This window comes from Colias croceus, chromosome 27, assembly GCF_905220415.1.
Source record: "Colias croceus chromosome 27, ilColCroc2.1".
NCBI classification, from domain to species: Eukaryota; Metazoa; Arthropoda; class Insecta; order Lepidoptera; family Pieridae; genus Colias; species Colias croceus.
This window is the reverse complement of record NC_059563.1, coordinates 5,285,940-5,302,874: the sequence shown is the minus strand read 5'-3', so window position 1 is coordinate 5,302,874 and position 16,935 is coordinate 5,285,940. Positions and strand designations below refer to the sequence as shown.

At 31.9% G+C, this 16,935-nt stretch overlaps 1 protein-coding gene and 1 non-coding gene across 2 annotated transcripts in view; one reads left to right on the top strand and one right to left on the bottom strand.

Annotated features, from left to right (window-relative positions):
• LOC123703720 overlaps positions 1-16,935 on the top strand; it is a 30,977-nt gene that overhangs the window by 514 nt on the left and 13,528 nt on the right. The window contains exons 2-4 of the mRNA XM_045651814.1: positions 6,503-6,545; positions 7,139-7,195; positions 14,378-14,467. Coding sequence (XP_045507770.1) covers positions 6,543-6,545; positions 7,139-7,195; positions 14,378-14,467 — 150 coding nt within the window. The 5' untranslated portion in view covers positions 6,503-6,542. The remainder of the gene's footprint in view (positions 1-6,502; positions 6,546-7,138; positions 7,196-14,377; positions 14,468-16,935) is intronic.
• Trnaa-ugc lies at positions 14,858-14,929 on the bottom strand. The gene has a single exon. It is a non-coding gene; the product is annotated as a tRNA-Ala (tRNA).

Below are 16,935 nucleotides of genomic sequence, written 5' to 3'. Positions count from 1 at the left end.
GATTATGAAAACAAATCGATGCAGATTGTTATTAACAAACATCGAGTATTTGGGACAGCGAATATAAATATTAGATCATACATATTATATTTTTATATAGTAAGTAACTAATAAATTTTGTGAATAAAGTAATTCTTCGAAAATATGGTGTTACATACTTACATAAAAATAATTTTAACACGCCAGCGCCTTCCGGCATCTTGGTTTGGGGTTGACCGTTGACCCGGGATGAAAACTTAAAGAGTTTACCTATGTCACGCAGGAGTGATAAATCAACAAATACATGTTACATACTTAATTAATAACTAATATTAAGGTACATAGGACTCGAAATTCTTAATTATTCATTGGTCAGCGCGACAAACCGCGACAAACAGAAAATTATTAAAATTTACAGCATAGCTATTTCAAACGCATTCCATCCAATTTTGAAATTCGAACCAACAGACGAAGGAAACACACGATACAGCCAAGCCAACTATGTCACACACATTATGACACAATTGAAGGAATAGATAACAGAGCGTAGCGTAGACTATAAAATCCGGAAGCAATCTACAAAAACACGCATGCAACATTGCACACGTCTCTTCCGAATTGCGTGTTGAAAATTGATCACTTAAATTATGACATAATTGTGTCGCATAATATAAATATTTATAAATTACTAACTCGCTGACAACTTGGGTGAAAATGAATACGGACGTAATTCTTAGATATTAATGATGATAAATTCGTTTAATTGGCCGTAGATAACCAAAAAGGATCCAACCCACAACATGACCGAAAATGAGTTAAATATACCAAACTGCTCGTCTAGGTCTATATTTTCGATTAGCAAAAACAATCCAAGTAAAATATGAATATTTTGACGTTAAATTGACACTGGGTACCAACCCACATGTATGGAGAAGCCATATTTTAGTTTCGTAAAAACGATCCATTCTTCTTGGATCATATTGTAAAACGCTCAGTCTAAGAAACTAACACAAAACTAAAATGTTTAAAAAAATCCAAAAGCATGTGGATCCTTTTAGATATTTAATTTTTATGATATTATGATGCAATAGATAAATCACTAAAAAGATTCAGAAAGCATGGATCTCTTTTGTTAAACTGAATTTTGTAGAAATGTATACTGGTTTAATAACAAAAACGATTCAGAACATTTGGATAGACTGAATATTATGTATTTAAAGCTTGAGGCGTTAGGCATGCATTAAGTTCACACTCCAAGTATCTTGATCGGGTCACACATCTTTGCCTTTTTTATACCGATTTTTCTAAAATAGAAGCACTTCGAAAATACCTGAAAAAATTTACGAAGCTGACGAACATGTCGAAGTAACAAAAAAAAAATTACTCGCACAACTATCGATCACGCGCTCATGTGATCTTTATTACCTTCATTCAAGAGTTTGAGTTTGAGTTTGAGTTTGAAAATCTTCGGAGGTATCTGATAATGATTTTCAATGACTATGGCCAAATGATAAAGAAAAGCCCAATTAGACGATTTGGAGTCAATCTTTGACTATTTATCTAAATACTGCCTGGATTTCTATAAATCAATCCAAGGGGGCAATCCAAGACTTCATGACGATGTAGATATGGCGATGAACCGGACTTTGCACACGAAGAAGAATAGTAAATCGGATAGAATTAATAGGTTTTATATAAATAATGAAAAAAAAAAAATTGAAAGTTAGTTGTTTTATTTACGAAATTAAAAAAAAATAAGGATCTTAGTAGCAATTAGCTACTTTGAATCGTTTTTGCGAAATGAAAATTCACTTATCATAATTGAAAATAGATTTTATCAAAAAGGATCCTAACACACATTTAGCTGAATGTTTCAAGAAATAAAACTAAATTCAATAAAATTTGTTTGTAATTAAACTTCAAACTTCAATAACTCAAAAGTAACATTTTGTGGGTTGGATCCTTTTTGGTTATCTACGGCCAATTGATGTTCAGAAACTTGATATGATACCTAACGTTAATGTTATGATGTGTAATTATAGATTTAAGCAGAAGTGATATACATTTTATAACACTCGTTTACCGACAAGCAAAATAATGTATAAAGAATCTAGGAATACTTTTTTGTAATACCAGTGTATTTACATTGAAACAATTACCTACATTGATTGAAAATAAGGACGTTCCGTTCATTGAAAATAAGGAGTGAAAATAAGGACGTTCGTTAAGATTATTATCTTTAGTAATAACATGTAGGTACCTATGTAATAATTTAAAAGAAGCCTAAATTACTCCTTATAACATCGGCTGTCAGTGAAAGTCCCGTCAAAATCGGTCCAGCCGTTCCAGAGATTAGCTGCAACAAACAGACAGACAGCAAAAACCGTAAAAAATATTCTTTTTGTATAAGTACGTTGTATACATCCGTATGCATTTAGTAAAAAGCGGTTATCTAATATATAAAAATCAATGCCACTTTTCGTTGTAATTCCATAACTCGAGAACGGCTGAACCGATTTCGATAATTCTTTTTTTATTATATTCCTTGAAGTACGAGGATGGTTCTTATGTAGAGAAAACGTTAATATGTACCACGGGCGAAGCCGGGGCGGACCGCTAGTTTTAATATAAAAAACAGACACTTCAATTTTATTATTGGTATAACGTTTATTAGCCTAAGTACGTGAGTAACTTAGGTAAGTAAGTGTAATACATCTTGTGACATATGATTCTCGTGCTAACAAAAACTAGCAACACTCAATTTTCCACAGATTGCATCTAGATTATGTGGCAATTCTAGGAAATGCATCTCATATTTCCTTCATGAAACATGTTATTACGTCATTTTAACTGCATTTGCATTTTTCCAAGAAAACAATATATAGAGAAAATAATACTAATATTATATATTTAAATAATATTAATTTAAATGGCCGGTAAAATAAAATAATAGGTATTAAAAAATTCAAGTTTAAATTGTTCTTAAACATTTAGATATTATTTAATCTACCAAAATAACAAATATATGCTGAGTAGCTCTAATAAATTGCTTTTTATTTTCGTTATTTCAATATGACCAAAGAATAAATAATAGCAGTGCCGACATATTATAATTCTAGTACTTACTTATGTATGTGATATATAGGCCACAAATTACAATGAAAAACAGCTTTTACGACTTACGACGTATTAGAATATCTATTATCTTACAAATCTTCAACATAATGTACATTTAAATGCACCATTAAAAAGCAAGTCGAAATTTATTTTCCATCGATTTCTACAGCTTGTAACTAGATAACTAAGACCTAGGCTACGGTTGAATAGCTTAATATCGAATAGCTAAAATAGAAAGCGATAAATGTGTTATGACCTAATTATTGCTACACTTGACTGAAACTTGAAATTTGAGACATGGTTACAAAAAGGACTTAGGTACTTCATTAATTTTTAAAGTTTTTTTTAACATGCTCTTTATTATTAGCTTCAACTGTACAGTGCGACATAAAAGAGATGAAATTAATTAATTTGGAACTAATTTTTTTTTCATTATCTGGCAACCCTAAATTTTCAATGCAGCTGTCAAGTTGAATAAAAATTTGTTGTTTTTTTGGTGAAGTTGAGAATTCTTAAGATAAAATTGTAATTTTGAACAAGAAATTTACTCAAAAAAGGAGAAATCATGAAAAAGGTTAAACGTAGCGGTGTCCGTGATGCCATGTATAAAGTTTTAATTCGGTGTTTCTCATAATTTCAAGCTGAAAAACGAGAAAAATATTTGGAAAACGTTTTAAAACGTACAGCAGATTATACCGGTGAGATTCCATTTGTTTTTGCTCAGTACTACGTAAAATAGAATATTCTATTAGTGACGAGTGTTTAATGTACGTATCTAGGGCGATTATTACGTTTTTGAAATTTAATTTGAGGTTATTTGTATGTAAACAAAAACTAGTTTTTATAGTGCGACCAGCCTTAAATAGTATAGTGATAACTATTTTCATACAACTACCTATGAATCCTACTCTAGAGTGGCGCAGGGACCCAAAGTGACTCTTGGCCTCCGACATAAAAAAAATATTTTTAAGCTACTAAATAAATATGTTCAATGCACTATGTATTTGATTTTATTCATCTTAATTCGTTTGTTATAGGGGTTTCTGAAAGCACAGTACGCAGGATAGTGGAGCAATGGAGTAAAAATGAAGGAGAATATCTACAAAAAATAAATAAAAATATGTAGTTTTCAAATCACCTTGTTTTTTTTTTACCTGACGGGTTTACCATCTGGGTTTGAGCCTAAGGTTTGAGCTGTATGTATGTATGTTTGTTTGTTCGTATGTTTGATTCTATGTGCGCCTCTGCAGTCTAAATGGCTTGACCGATTTCTATAAAATAATTCCAAATACATTTAAGTAAAATTTGACCTAGGTAGGTTATTTAAAATACTAATGTATTTTTGTCTTAAATTTACACGATGATCAATGAAACAACTTTAAATCGCGGTATTTATTACTTTTAATATTTTGATTTTTATTCTATAGTATCAAGATCGCTTGCGTCGCAGTATCAGTGTTGCTATATGAGCGACGGTGGCGCCCTCATTTTTTTTCATCTCTTTTGTGTCGCACTGTATGTTGGTATGTACTAAACCTTATCAAGGATCAGTCACAATACCTACATTCTCTTCATGATTAATTAATGATCCGGAATCAAGTACAAAAAAAAAAAACAGTTAAAAAAGCGAGTTTATTCGACTTTTGACTATCGTATTATTAAATTTTCACGTTAAAGAATTGATAAATAAATTGAAACCGAAAACATCACCAAAAGATACAGCTTCACAACGATTATATAATTTCTAAAATCAGCCAAATAGTTTTTGAGTTAAAACAAATCACTCCGTGAGAGTGACTTAATTACACTTATATGGATAAAGAAAATTTACATTATATGGTGAATTACTCCGGCATGTGGTCAGTCGTGACTTATGCAATTTATACACTATACCTCTATAATATACTATAATCATCTGTGATAATCATAGTAAATTTTTACAATCCTATAATGGTTCTATTCGTAGACAGAGTAACTAATAGACCCAATGACGATACCTTTCTCACTTACACAAGAAAGAGAGCGAAAATACCATAACAAATGCATAAGACAAAGACACAAATACCCTATTTTTTGTCCCTTAGTGTGTAACCTGTTTTTCAATGTCTGCAACTTGAGTTGCGAAACAAACTTTGACAGTTCGTGCCTTCATCGTGCTTGGTGTTCGAATTTTGGATATTATTTAGTAAAAAATCGACACGAGTACATTGAAAAGACGGTGAAATTATCCTAATATAGACATCGAAGTAAATAGAATGGTGCGTTGTCGTGTTATTGCATGTTTAAGCGATAGTGAGAAGAAAATTGCCGGTGTGTCTTTTCACGCGTAAGTACGACTTGATTGTCCTTATTTATAGTTTCTCAGTGATGATTATTTATACTTTAGCCTAAAGTAACAACAAGTCGCGTTAAAACAAGGAAATTATTAGCGTAATATCGATTTTTACATTCAATAACCTATAAACATCAACAAGTAAGTGTTGCCAGTGTCGAGAAAAATAATACCCCGATCATCAATAAAAAAATATTGATTTGACAATACGGTGAAACTCGAAAGTAAATGAATATGAAATCCCATAATAACCCAGTGTTTCGGGAAGACTTCGGCATCGAAAACATATTTTAATTTATTATTTCTCATAGTAATTGTGATTGACATAAAATTACACTTATAATTTTAGAGAACTGAACTACCTGCGAGTATTAATTATTAACCTATATTTTATCGATTTGTTTCCAGATGATCCAGACCTACGTAATAAATGGATCGAAGTGGGAGAAAAGATTGGATTCTCACAAAATATTGTAAAATATGAACAAGCCAATGAAAAAGTAAGAAATGTGTACACGAAATTAACATTGTTTCGTCATCAATAATCAATCTATTTATATTTTTTTGTATCTACTACATTGATTATAAAGACAAAAGAAAAATCTCATAACTGGTTTTATTTAATTGATCCTAAAAATATTTACCCTTTCCAAAACATCCGGGAGCTCGGATACTGTGGCAACATTCAACTTATACATTGACAAACTATCTTTGTCTCAGTCGCGGTTACAGAGTACCTTTGTCTATTAGTTTCTCTGTCTACGGTTCTATTGCTATTTACTCTGTGGTGTTTGTTGTTGTTGTCTGTGGCTTTCACACGAAAGCGCGCCAAAAAAGTTAAGACATTCTCCATTATTGCCATTTGCCATGAAAACAGAAAAAAAAATTGAGACATTCGAATTTCGAATTTCTTTTTTTTATGAAATCTTTTCTTTAATCTTATGTTTAATCTTTATTGATAGACAATTATAGTGGCGGCGAATGACGACCCGCGAAAAAAATATAACTAGGATATTTATATATTTTTTTTCAAAATATGTTTCGTTAATTTAATTATTTTTGCATTTGTTACAGGTAGTCCTAAGTGATTAGAACAATAACTGTAGCCTGTGTCATGGTACGTTATTCTTTAATATTTTTTGTTGCTTTTGTTGTCGCTTTTGTAGTCATGTTGTACAGTAAAGAAAATTCGAAATTTATTTTAGAATTATTTTATTATTTTAGAACAGTAGTTAAATCTATTTTATAAAGAATTTAGAAATCTAATTTGTATAATATTTAGACATTACATAGATATTATTAGATAGATACTATAAATTTTAGTCTTTTCAACCGAAAAGTGCATATTAATTACCTAACGTCATTCATATTTGTAGTGTAAATATTTTAATATTACATTATGTGATTTGTATTATTTTCATCGGCTCCAGCATAATATTACCTAACCTCTAAAATACTTATCACTAGATGAGTATCTATTCTTAACAATTTTTCTGAAATTTGAAAATCTCTTGAAGCCATGACACTATTTTCTAAGTTTTTTAAATGCGATTATTAATTTAACCTTTATTACAAAACTAGCTCACCGCCTGCAGCTTTGCCCACTTTGTATAAAACCTAATAAATTATGTATACTAAAAAGCAACTTTGTTTTATACTATGTGGTGATAATACCTAGATAATTTACTGACTAAATAATAAATATTTCAGTGGCTCGGTGTGTTGACTACGCTTAGTGTATGGAGTTACGCACACACAAACCAGGGGGTGAGTATTGTATTAATTAATATTAATTTAGTTTAAATGTTTGTCTGTTATACTTAAGGAGAATTACAAGTAGGTTTTAACAAATAAGTGGTAATTAAATTTTGGTTTGATATCTACATTAATAATAATACCAAATACACAAATATCAGCATAAACATAACGTGGATACTTATTAGTTATATTTAAATTATATCCAGCTTACCGCCCGCGGCTTCGCCCGCTTTGTCTAAAACCTAATAAATAATATAGGTACTAAAACCTTCCTCTTGAATCACTCTATCTATTAAAAAAAACCGCATCAAAATCCGTTGCGTAGTTTTAAAGATTTAAAGCATACAAAGGGACATAGGAACAGAGTAAGCGACTTTGTTTTATTCTATGTAGTGACTAGTGATGAAGAATATGTAATAATATATTTTATCGTACAAGCAACCATAGTTAGGTTAAATTCTCCATATGTGAAATCTCGAAAATCTGGAGTGTGTGAGAGTAAATTAATAATTAGGTAACTTATGTTATGTAAGTACATATAATAAAACATATTATTCGTCAATTAGGTAATAGTAATTCTTAGCTCTGCATGGACGTACCATAAAACATAAAACCTAAGTATAATTTCAACTTATCTCTGTGTAGCCGTACCATAGCAATTTATCACTGTTAACACCCACTAATTATTTACAGCTGTTCTCAAATAGAATTGCGACATAATAGCCATAGCTGCTATTGTTTAAAATAAAGGAAATAAATGCTTTCTATAAAGGCTAGGTTCACTTATAGCTATGATATATTTAGTTATATAGCTTTACATTCGCCTGTTTGCCCGCTTAGGCTGCAGTTAGACGACGCGCGCGGTCGTTCAGGTCGGTGCGGCGGCTGTTCAGTTATAGCAAATTTATGTTTTATTAACAAGGACGTAAAGTTGAAATTAATTTTGAGTAACTAACTGCGCGGTGGCCGCGCGGCGGCAGCTCTTCGATCGCGTGGCGGCCGCGCGGCCACCGCGCAGTTAGTTACTCAAATTAATTTCAACTTTACGTTCAACTGGAAATGGACCGGGTTCGCAGTGGCGTGGCTGAGCGCGCGGCCGCAGCGCGGTCACCGTACTTTCGCCGCGCGGTAACATTCCATGTCATATAAACGCGCCCTCACTATCTATAAGGTGTTATTCGTATGAGGTGATAATGATTTAGTGTATTTACACAAAAAAATGAGTTTCATAATATTTATTATGAAACTCATTTTTTACGGAGAAAAATGTATTTTATTTCACATACTTAGATGATTAAGAATTATAGCTATTTCTCATGAGTCCAAAGTTAATGTACATATTTCATTTACTAAATACTTGATTATTTTTATATTTATACTAGCGGTCCGCCCCGGCTTCGCCCGTGGTACATATTAACGTTTTCTCTACATAAGAACCATCCTCGTACTTCAAGGAATATAATAAAAAAAGAATTATCGAAATCGGTTCAGCCGTTCTCGAGTTATGGAATTACAACGAAAAGTGGCATTGATTTTTATATATTAGATTAGAATGTTCAGTACTAATAATACAATTACCTGAACAGGCTGGACGTAATTATTCAAATACATTTTCTTTTTTATTTTGTAAGTACAATAATTTATTTCTCGGGGACATATTTTTATAGCATCGCATTTGTAGTGGTACACAATCTTAAATCGGATGTCGGTTCCATTGTTAGAGTTCCGATATACGTAACACATTTCATACATAACTTCATAGAATTTGTTATAAATATGGACTTTAGTTTTTACTTATAAGTATCCTGAACAAAAAACGATTAATAAATCAAAATTATATACGAAATCTATACTAATATTATAAAGCTGAAGAGTTTGTTTGTTTGTTTGAACGCGCTAATCTCAAGAACTACTGATCCACTTTTTATTACTAAACTACTTACTATCGTACGTATTTTTACTTACTACTTACTTTTCTACAAAATATGGAATAAGTAATACGAAAAAATAACGTTACTAACTCACTAGATATTCCTATCATTCTCAGCGGATGCTGTTCTTTAATAATAATAATTTAATTCATTTTGTATAGGTAGGTACCTACTTAACCTAAAAATTATATAAAATCAAATCTATTATAACTTATCAAAACAATCAGTTCTTTTGTTGTTTTGTTTGTTTTCATTTCACATAACGCAAAAGCATGTTATCATAATATAACCGTGGCAAAATATCTTAGCAATGAATGCATACCTAATTATCTATATTAAAAAAATGAAACCTTTCGCGTTGTCAGTTGTCACGGTATCACGCGTGAACGGGTGGACTGATTTCGATAATTCTATTTTTAACCGACTTCAAAAAAAGGGAGGAGGTTATCAATTCGGCCGGTATATTTTTTTTTTATGTATGTACACCGATTACTCCGAGGTTTCTGAACCGATTTACGTGATTCTTTTTTGTTCGATGCGGGATGGTGTCGAATTGGTCCCATAAAAATTTTATTCGGATAGACCAAGTCAAAGCTTCCCCATACGTCCGCTAAGGGCGCTGTTCGATTTCCCATACTAATTCGGCTGTGACGCAAACGCGATAGTAACGTTTCGTACTTGATGAAAACTCGCACTAGGCACACTGTTAGTCGTAGCGTGATGATATATAGCCTATATTAGCCTTCCTCGATAAATGAGCTATCTAACACCGAAAGAATTTTTCAAATCGGACCTGCAGTTCCCGAGATTAGCGCGTTCAAACAAACAAACAAACAAACATACAAACAAACATACAAACAAACAAACAAACAAACTCTTCAGCTTTATAATATTAGTATAGATTACACAAAACCATATCAAAAATGTATGTTTATCCGTCTTACTGTCTTCTTCTGCTGATCCAGTTCAGAAATATAGACGAAGTGGCAATAAAAATAATACACGACTATTATGTTATCAAACATTATTAGTCACTAGCTGTGCTGTGCGGTACCTATTACCCCCATAGCTCCGCTCTTGTTAGTCTTAATGTTATAATATATAGCCTACAGCCTTCCTCGATAAATGGGCTATCTAACATCGAAAGAATTTTTCAAATCGGACCAGTAGTTCCCGAGATTAGCGCGTTCAAACAAACAAACAAACAAACAAACTTTTCAGCTTTATAATATTAAAGTATAGATAAATAGATAACTAACTAATTAGAGCATTTACGAATCTAAATCTAGGCATTAAAAATACATAGATAGACTCTTTTTCAACATCCTTGAAGTCATGGGCGTAGCTAGCCATGGGCTCAAGGTGGGGCAACAATAGAAAATAATATGTAACTAGCAACTGTATGTACCAAGTATGTACCCAAAGATATATCCAGGTCTTCAAATGCCGGCGGCTGTACCGCCGGCATTTCCGAAGGCATTCGCGAAGGCACTCGCGAAGGCATTTGCGAAGGCATTTGCGAAGGCATTTGCGAAGGCATTCGCGAAGGCATTCGCGAAGGCACTCGCGAAGGCATTCGCGAAGGCATTCGCGAAGGCACTCGCGAAGGCATTCGCGAAGGCAAGGGTAACTAATTGGGGTACTATACTCATTTTTCTTACAGTTCATGTAACATAGAAACCTCAGCTATTTTCTTTTTTCGTGTGTAATCTATACTAATATTATAAAGCTGAAGAGTTTGTTTGTTTGTATGTTTGTTTGTTTGTTTGTTTGAACGCGCTAATCTCGGGAACTGCAGGTCCGATTTGAAAAATTCTTTCGGTGTTAGATAGCTCATTTATCGAGGAAGGCTATATATCATCACGTTATTCGAATTATTCTACAGTAGGTGAACTATTTGAACAATAGTTCACCTACCACACCACGAAATAGATCCAAAAATCTTCAGCCGTTTGGTCGCTGGGCGTATGACACTTGTTAGGTGTTAGTCAGTCAAAAGAGTTAGTAGGTACTTACTTCAATTTTTAGATTTGGTTAGGTATCTACCTACCTTCCAGGTTAAAGCTAGAGTGGGGCAAGTGCCCCACCCTGCCCCACCGTGGCTACGCCCATGCATGAAGTAAAACTAGCTAGGTATAGTATAATCTGTGATTGAACTAACAACTTACCGACAAATTAGACACACCTTAATTAAATAAACAATTCAAACGATATGATGCAATAAATAACGATAATTGTAGTGGATTTACTTTTACTCTTATATAAGAACCGGTATCCGATCTAGCGGCCCTTTATATTTAGTACGTAGTAGGTAGATAATGTATAGATAAAAGGTTCCGTAGGTTTTGCTGATATATCTATAAAATATATTTTTACCTATGTAGTAAATCCAATAAAATTGTAAAACTAAAAAATACTGTTGAAATAAGATATTATGAAAATAATTATTGGTGAAAAGTGAAAATTCTACACATAATAGGTACATAACCAATAATGTCTGTAAATGTATTTTTTTTTTGTAAAATATAACTTATTGATTATTATTCATCTCACTATATTAAAGAATTCGAATTAAGATTTTTATGATTTGTACTGTTATTCTGTATTAACATTGACTATATGACTAACCATGACAAATTGACTAACCGTGACTAACGGTGTCCATATACTTAGTGAGTGAACTAACTTTTTTCTTCTTATACCTATGTTGATTTTACTCCCTATTTAAAGCCATTTGTTTCCTAGATAAAGCATTTATCTTTATAAGACTATTTCGTCTTGTAAATTGCCTAATTACGCCTTCATTTTTTCATGGTACTTATAAATTAAATTTGCTCCTTACCTATTTAAGAAATTTTTTATCATTTTCTCTGAATAAAGTTTTTATCCATAGTAAACTATTTTTTCTTGTTATTGTCCTAGTTATTTAAGTTACTTTTAAGTAAACTGTTATCTAAATAATACATCCATAGAACCTTACATTTATAAGTAGAATGGCTAGCTTAAAGTTAAAATATGTAACCTAATCTATACGCCTACTATTGTGGCAAACTTTCACGAGCTTTACCGAGCTTTATGTAACCAAACTTCCTGCATAGCTATACAACTATAATAATATCATAAATGGGAAAGTGTATCTGTCACTTTTTCTATCTAAACCGCTAAGCAGATTAAGATAAAGTTTGTTAAACAGATTTCCTGAGGAAACTTAAAAGATTATTTACTGCTTTAAAAACTTTTAACACACTTTTATTAGCTTCACCTGTATGTTTGTACGAGTATGTAATTGGCTACTTAAGACTAGATCTTGACCCAATTCAACCTTTTTAACTTCAAAAATTCTATTAAAATCGATACAGCTTTTTCGGATATGTACACAAGATAAATACACATATGTAAAGACTAGCTGCGCTCCGCGGTTTCACCTGCGAAGCTCCGCTCTTGTTGTTCAGCGTTATTATAAATATATTATACAGCCAATAAATAGCCTTCCTCGATGAATGGAATCTACCTATCTAACACCGAAAGAATTTTTCAAATCGGACCAGTAGTTCCTGAGATTAGCGCGTTCAAACAAACAAATAAACAAACTCTTCAGCTTTATAATATTATTAATTTATTAGTATATAAGTAGATATTTTAGATATCATTTTATACAACGTTAATGTAATGGCAGTTATGTGGTATATTTTCTTTGTCAAACCACTCTTACTGATACCTCTATAAGGCCAGCCTCGCTTCCTGTATCAAGTTAATAAATATTAAACTTTGTCTGTAAATAAAGAAAAAAATATAAGAAAGTTACAGTATCTGGTTAAACGTGTTTGCAGTTTTAATTTTTGATATTATAATAATGTAATATATAAAATTCTCGTGTCGCGGTGTTTGAAGTTACCTCCTCCGAAACGGCTCGACCGATTCTCATGAATGTGTGCATATTGGGTAGTTCTGAGAGTCGAACAAAAACTTTTTTATTTATTTATGCCTTTATTGCTGATAAAAACATACATATAAAACTAAATCTATCATAAAAATTATTACATATTTAACACATGGGATTTTCCAGTTTGGTGATCAGCGTGTCTTGTGACGCATATTAGGCCTCGACTTCCAGCCGCTTCCACTATAAATAATCTTTGTGTTCTTCAATACATTCTCCTAATCTTCTCGTTTCGCTTTAAAAACTTTTTTACAACCCCCTAAAACAAAATGATAAGAATGTTTCAGAATAACGTTTGCCGGGGCAGCTGGTAGTCCCTTTTTTAGCTACTAATCTAACTTAAAGGACCTACCTATTTTATATAGGTAGTATTCAAAATCACACGCTATTCATTTAGTTTTCAAGTATATACCTACCTCGTAATCAAAAGTTCATCAAAGTCTGTAAAATACTTTCACACCTACAGACATAATAAAACATAAAAATAATAATCAAATCGTATTAATCACAAAAGCAATAAACACATGTAACAATTTTTGTGGAAGATTAATGGCCTCTCTCTTTTATGGATTATGTCAGATCAAATGAACCAGATTCTATTATATTATGCAATAATCCGTTGAAGAAAAAAGAATGGTGTAGCCTACTTTCTGTGATTAGTACATGCACGCTTGGCGGGAAATTAAAGATTTATCTTGTATATGTACATGTGGAATCATTTTTAAAACGACGTTCCCACGTTAATTTGTGCATGAATTTTATTAAATATGTGGTGATATTCATACACCCATACATACATACTTTTCGCCCGCGGCTTCGCCCACGTATTCAAAGTAAAACCCGCATAGTTCCCGTTCCCGTGGGATTTCCGGGATAAAACCTATCCTATGTGTTATCCAAGTTACTTTCTCATTGTAATCGGTTCTGTAATCTGTAGTATTTGCGTGAAGAAGTAACAAACAAACAAACATACAAACATTCGCATTTATAGGTAATATTAGTAGGACTAGCTGTGCCGCACGGTTTCACCCCCGTAAATGAGTTTTTCTTTTAATCCTAATGTTTCTAAAACTTATGAAATATCAGAATAAAAAGTAGCCTAAGTAACTCCTGGAAGTCCCGTCAAATCGGTCCAGCCGTTCCAGAGATTAGCTGGAACAAATAGACGGAGTAAAAATTACTATTTTTGTAACGTACGTATACGTCCATATACGTACGTAGTACATATTAACTCAATGGGTCACAATAAAATGCTCACAACGTGTTCCAAAATGTAATATTGGAACATTATTCTAATCTAAAATTATTTTCTTATTTCAGAACCAAATCCAAAATGGCGGGCAATGGGGCTGGGACATGCGGACGAGTGGGCCGCAAACTGTGGGACATTATTTCGTCAAACTACCTGAGGTAAATTAAAATGCTTTTATGCACTCCTATATACAATTTTAATCTATAGTAACTGTCTGTATAAAAAAAATCAAATTAATTATTAGATATTACCTGTGGATTGTTAGATATGTATATTTATAACACAGATTATTACATTTCATTAGATTTATGGATGAATGACAGGTTCATATTACATTTCCTTATACGATACTGACCTAAACATATGGCCATTTTTAGCTGTCTAACTTAAAAACTATAATAGAAAATAATCTATACATATAATAAAATATATCTTAAAATTGTTCGCATTACTAACCAACGAAGTAAATTAAGAAAGAAGTAAGTATTTGTAATAAAGAAAGCACCGAAGAAAGAAAAACGCTACCTATTTAACCTACTAAAAAAGATTGGAGATGCCGGGGATCGAACCCGGGGCCTTTCACATGCAAAGCGAACGCTCTACCACTGAGCTACATCCCCCATATCTACTGAATCGGAATATTAAATTACAATTTGTTATTCATAAACAAGTAGGTATCTAATTACTAAAACAATTGAATTTAATGAACATGTGTTATATTTTTTATTTTAAAACATTTGAAAAGAGGGCGTCATTAATAATATGACTATTAGTTCAGGATACATCGCCCATTTTTGCAAGTGACTACTATCAAGCTAATTTTCCGTTTGTAGCTTTATTTTGATGAGACACCGAATAATTTCGTGTACGAAAGTCTCGATTGTGGTAGCTAACAGAGATAACAAGGATAAAAAATTTTGATTTGATGGTTCTCAAATATTTATTACTAACTGAATTTTTTTTTGTTCAATCTCAATGATAATTACCTAAATTATTCGAAAAAATATTTGTCCTACAAAATCTATGGTTTGTTCAAAGAGTCCTCCGTTCCAAAGTGTATCGATAACGAGGTCATCATAAATGATTACTAACAAGCTGATTTTTTTGTTTTCACTTAGTTAATGTTTATATAATTCAACAGACATATTGTCCTACAAATTGCGTAATAAATATTTGAGAACCATCAAATCAAAAAATTGTATCCTTGTTATCTCTGTTAGCTACCACAATCGAGAGTTTCGTACACGAAATTATTCGGTGTCTCATCAAAATAAAGCTACAAACGGAAAATCAGCTTGATAGTAGTCACTTGCAAAAATGGGCGATGTATCCTGAACTATATTACCTAACAACACATACTAAGGTAAAGGCTCCTAATACGGCGGTAGTCAAAATCGCTTCCTAATACGGTGGTATTTCTTTTTTCGAGTTTTATTCCTGTTTTATAAATTTTAAGTACACCAAAACGTAAGCTATTTATTCCAAATTTATTACTCCATGACTTAACTAACGTTTGCAAGTATAGCACATAGACAACACAACAAGATCAATCAATCTGTGTAACGGCATCGACATGAGAGGTGTTTCCATACAAACGCGAAACAACAAAAGTAAGTACACTAATATTTATAAACTAAGTTTTTCGTACTAAAAAGCCGTTCAAGTTTGTATATGTATTGTTTATTGCATTTTCCTACTATTACACTCACTATTTAAATAGCTTGTTTCATATTTGTAAGTCATTTTCTACCCAAAAAATAAGAAATAAAATACCGCCGTAATACGATACAAATTTTATAGATTAATCCTAATACGGTGGCATAACTCCGAAATAGGAAAAATACTGGGCATGTTTAATTGTTTATAACTTTAATTTTATTTACTTATTGAATTAATTCCAAGATTAGTTGGAATAATTATTAATCTGATAAATTAGAAACCATATTCTGCGGTATGTTTTCTTAATTAGAAATCCAGTTAAATATGAAAATGGTTGAGTACAAAATGTTTGTTTCTTAGAAGGGGTAAAAATAGGAAGGTGTATTTTAATGTATCACAAATCATTTATTTTGTATAACTGTTGATTTGAGTTTTACACATCTGAGCCAAAAAACTGTTATCATTTGATTAAGCATTTACATTCTCTTGTTTATCGAATTTTTGATGGGTCAGAATTAGGATTATTAAAAACACGAGTAGTTTTCCTATTACGGTGGTAGATATTTCCAGGTAACTCTGTATTAGGTTATATATGATCTCCTATTACGGCCCTATTTCATAGAACTTAAAATTACCAGATTTAGGGTTGCGTAAATAAATAAGAAGTTTTGTGTCTTTTTTTGTGGATTCTTATTTGATATGCGTGTTTTTTTTCCGATAAAACTAAAAGCATAAATGAAACACATTAAAAGTGAATCAACGTATGGTTAATGAATAAAAAACTTACAATTTACTTTACTAACACATTCCTATTATTTAACAAATATTATTTGTACGGAACTTCAATGTATATAATATCTGACCCTCCGTATTAGGAGCCGCCTACCGCAGTATTAGGCTCTGACCAAAATCATACCTCCGTATTAGGGAAAATCGACATGACTATTTAAATTTTTTTTTTAAATAA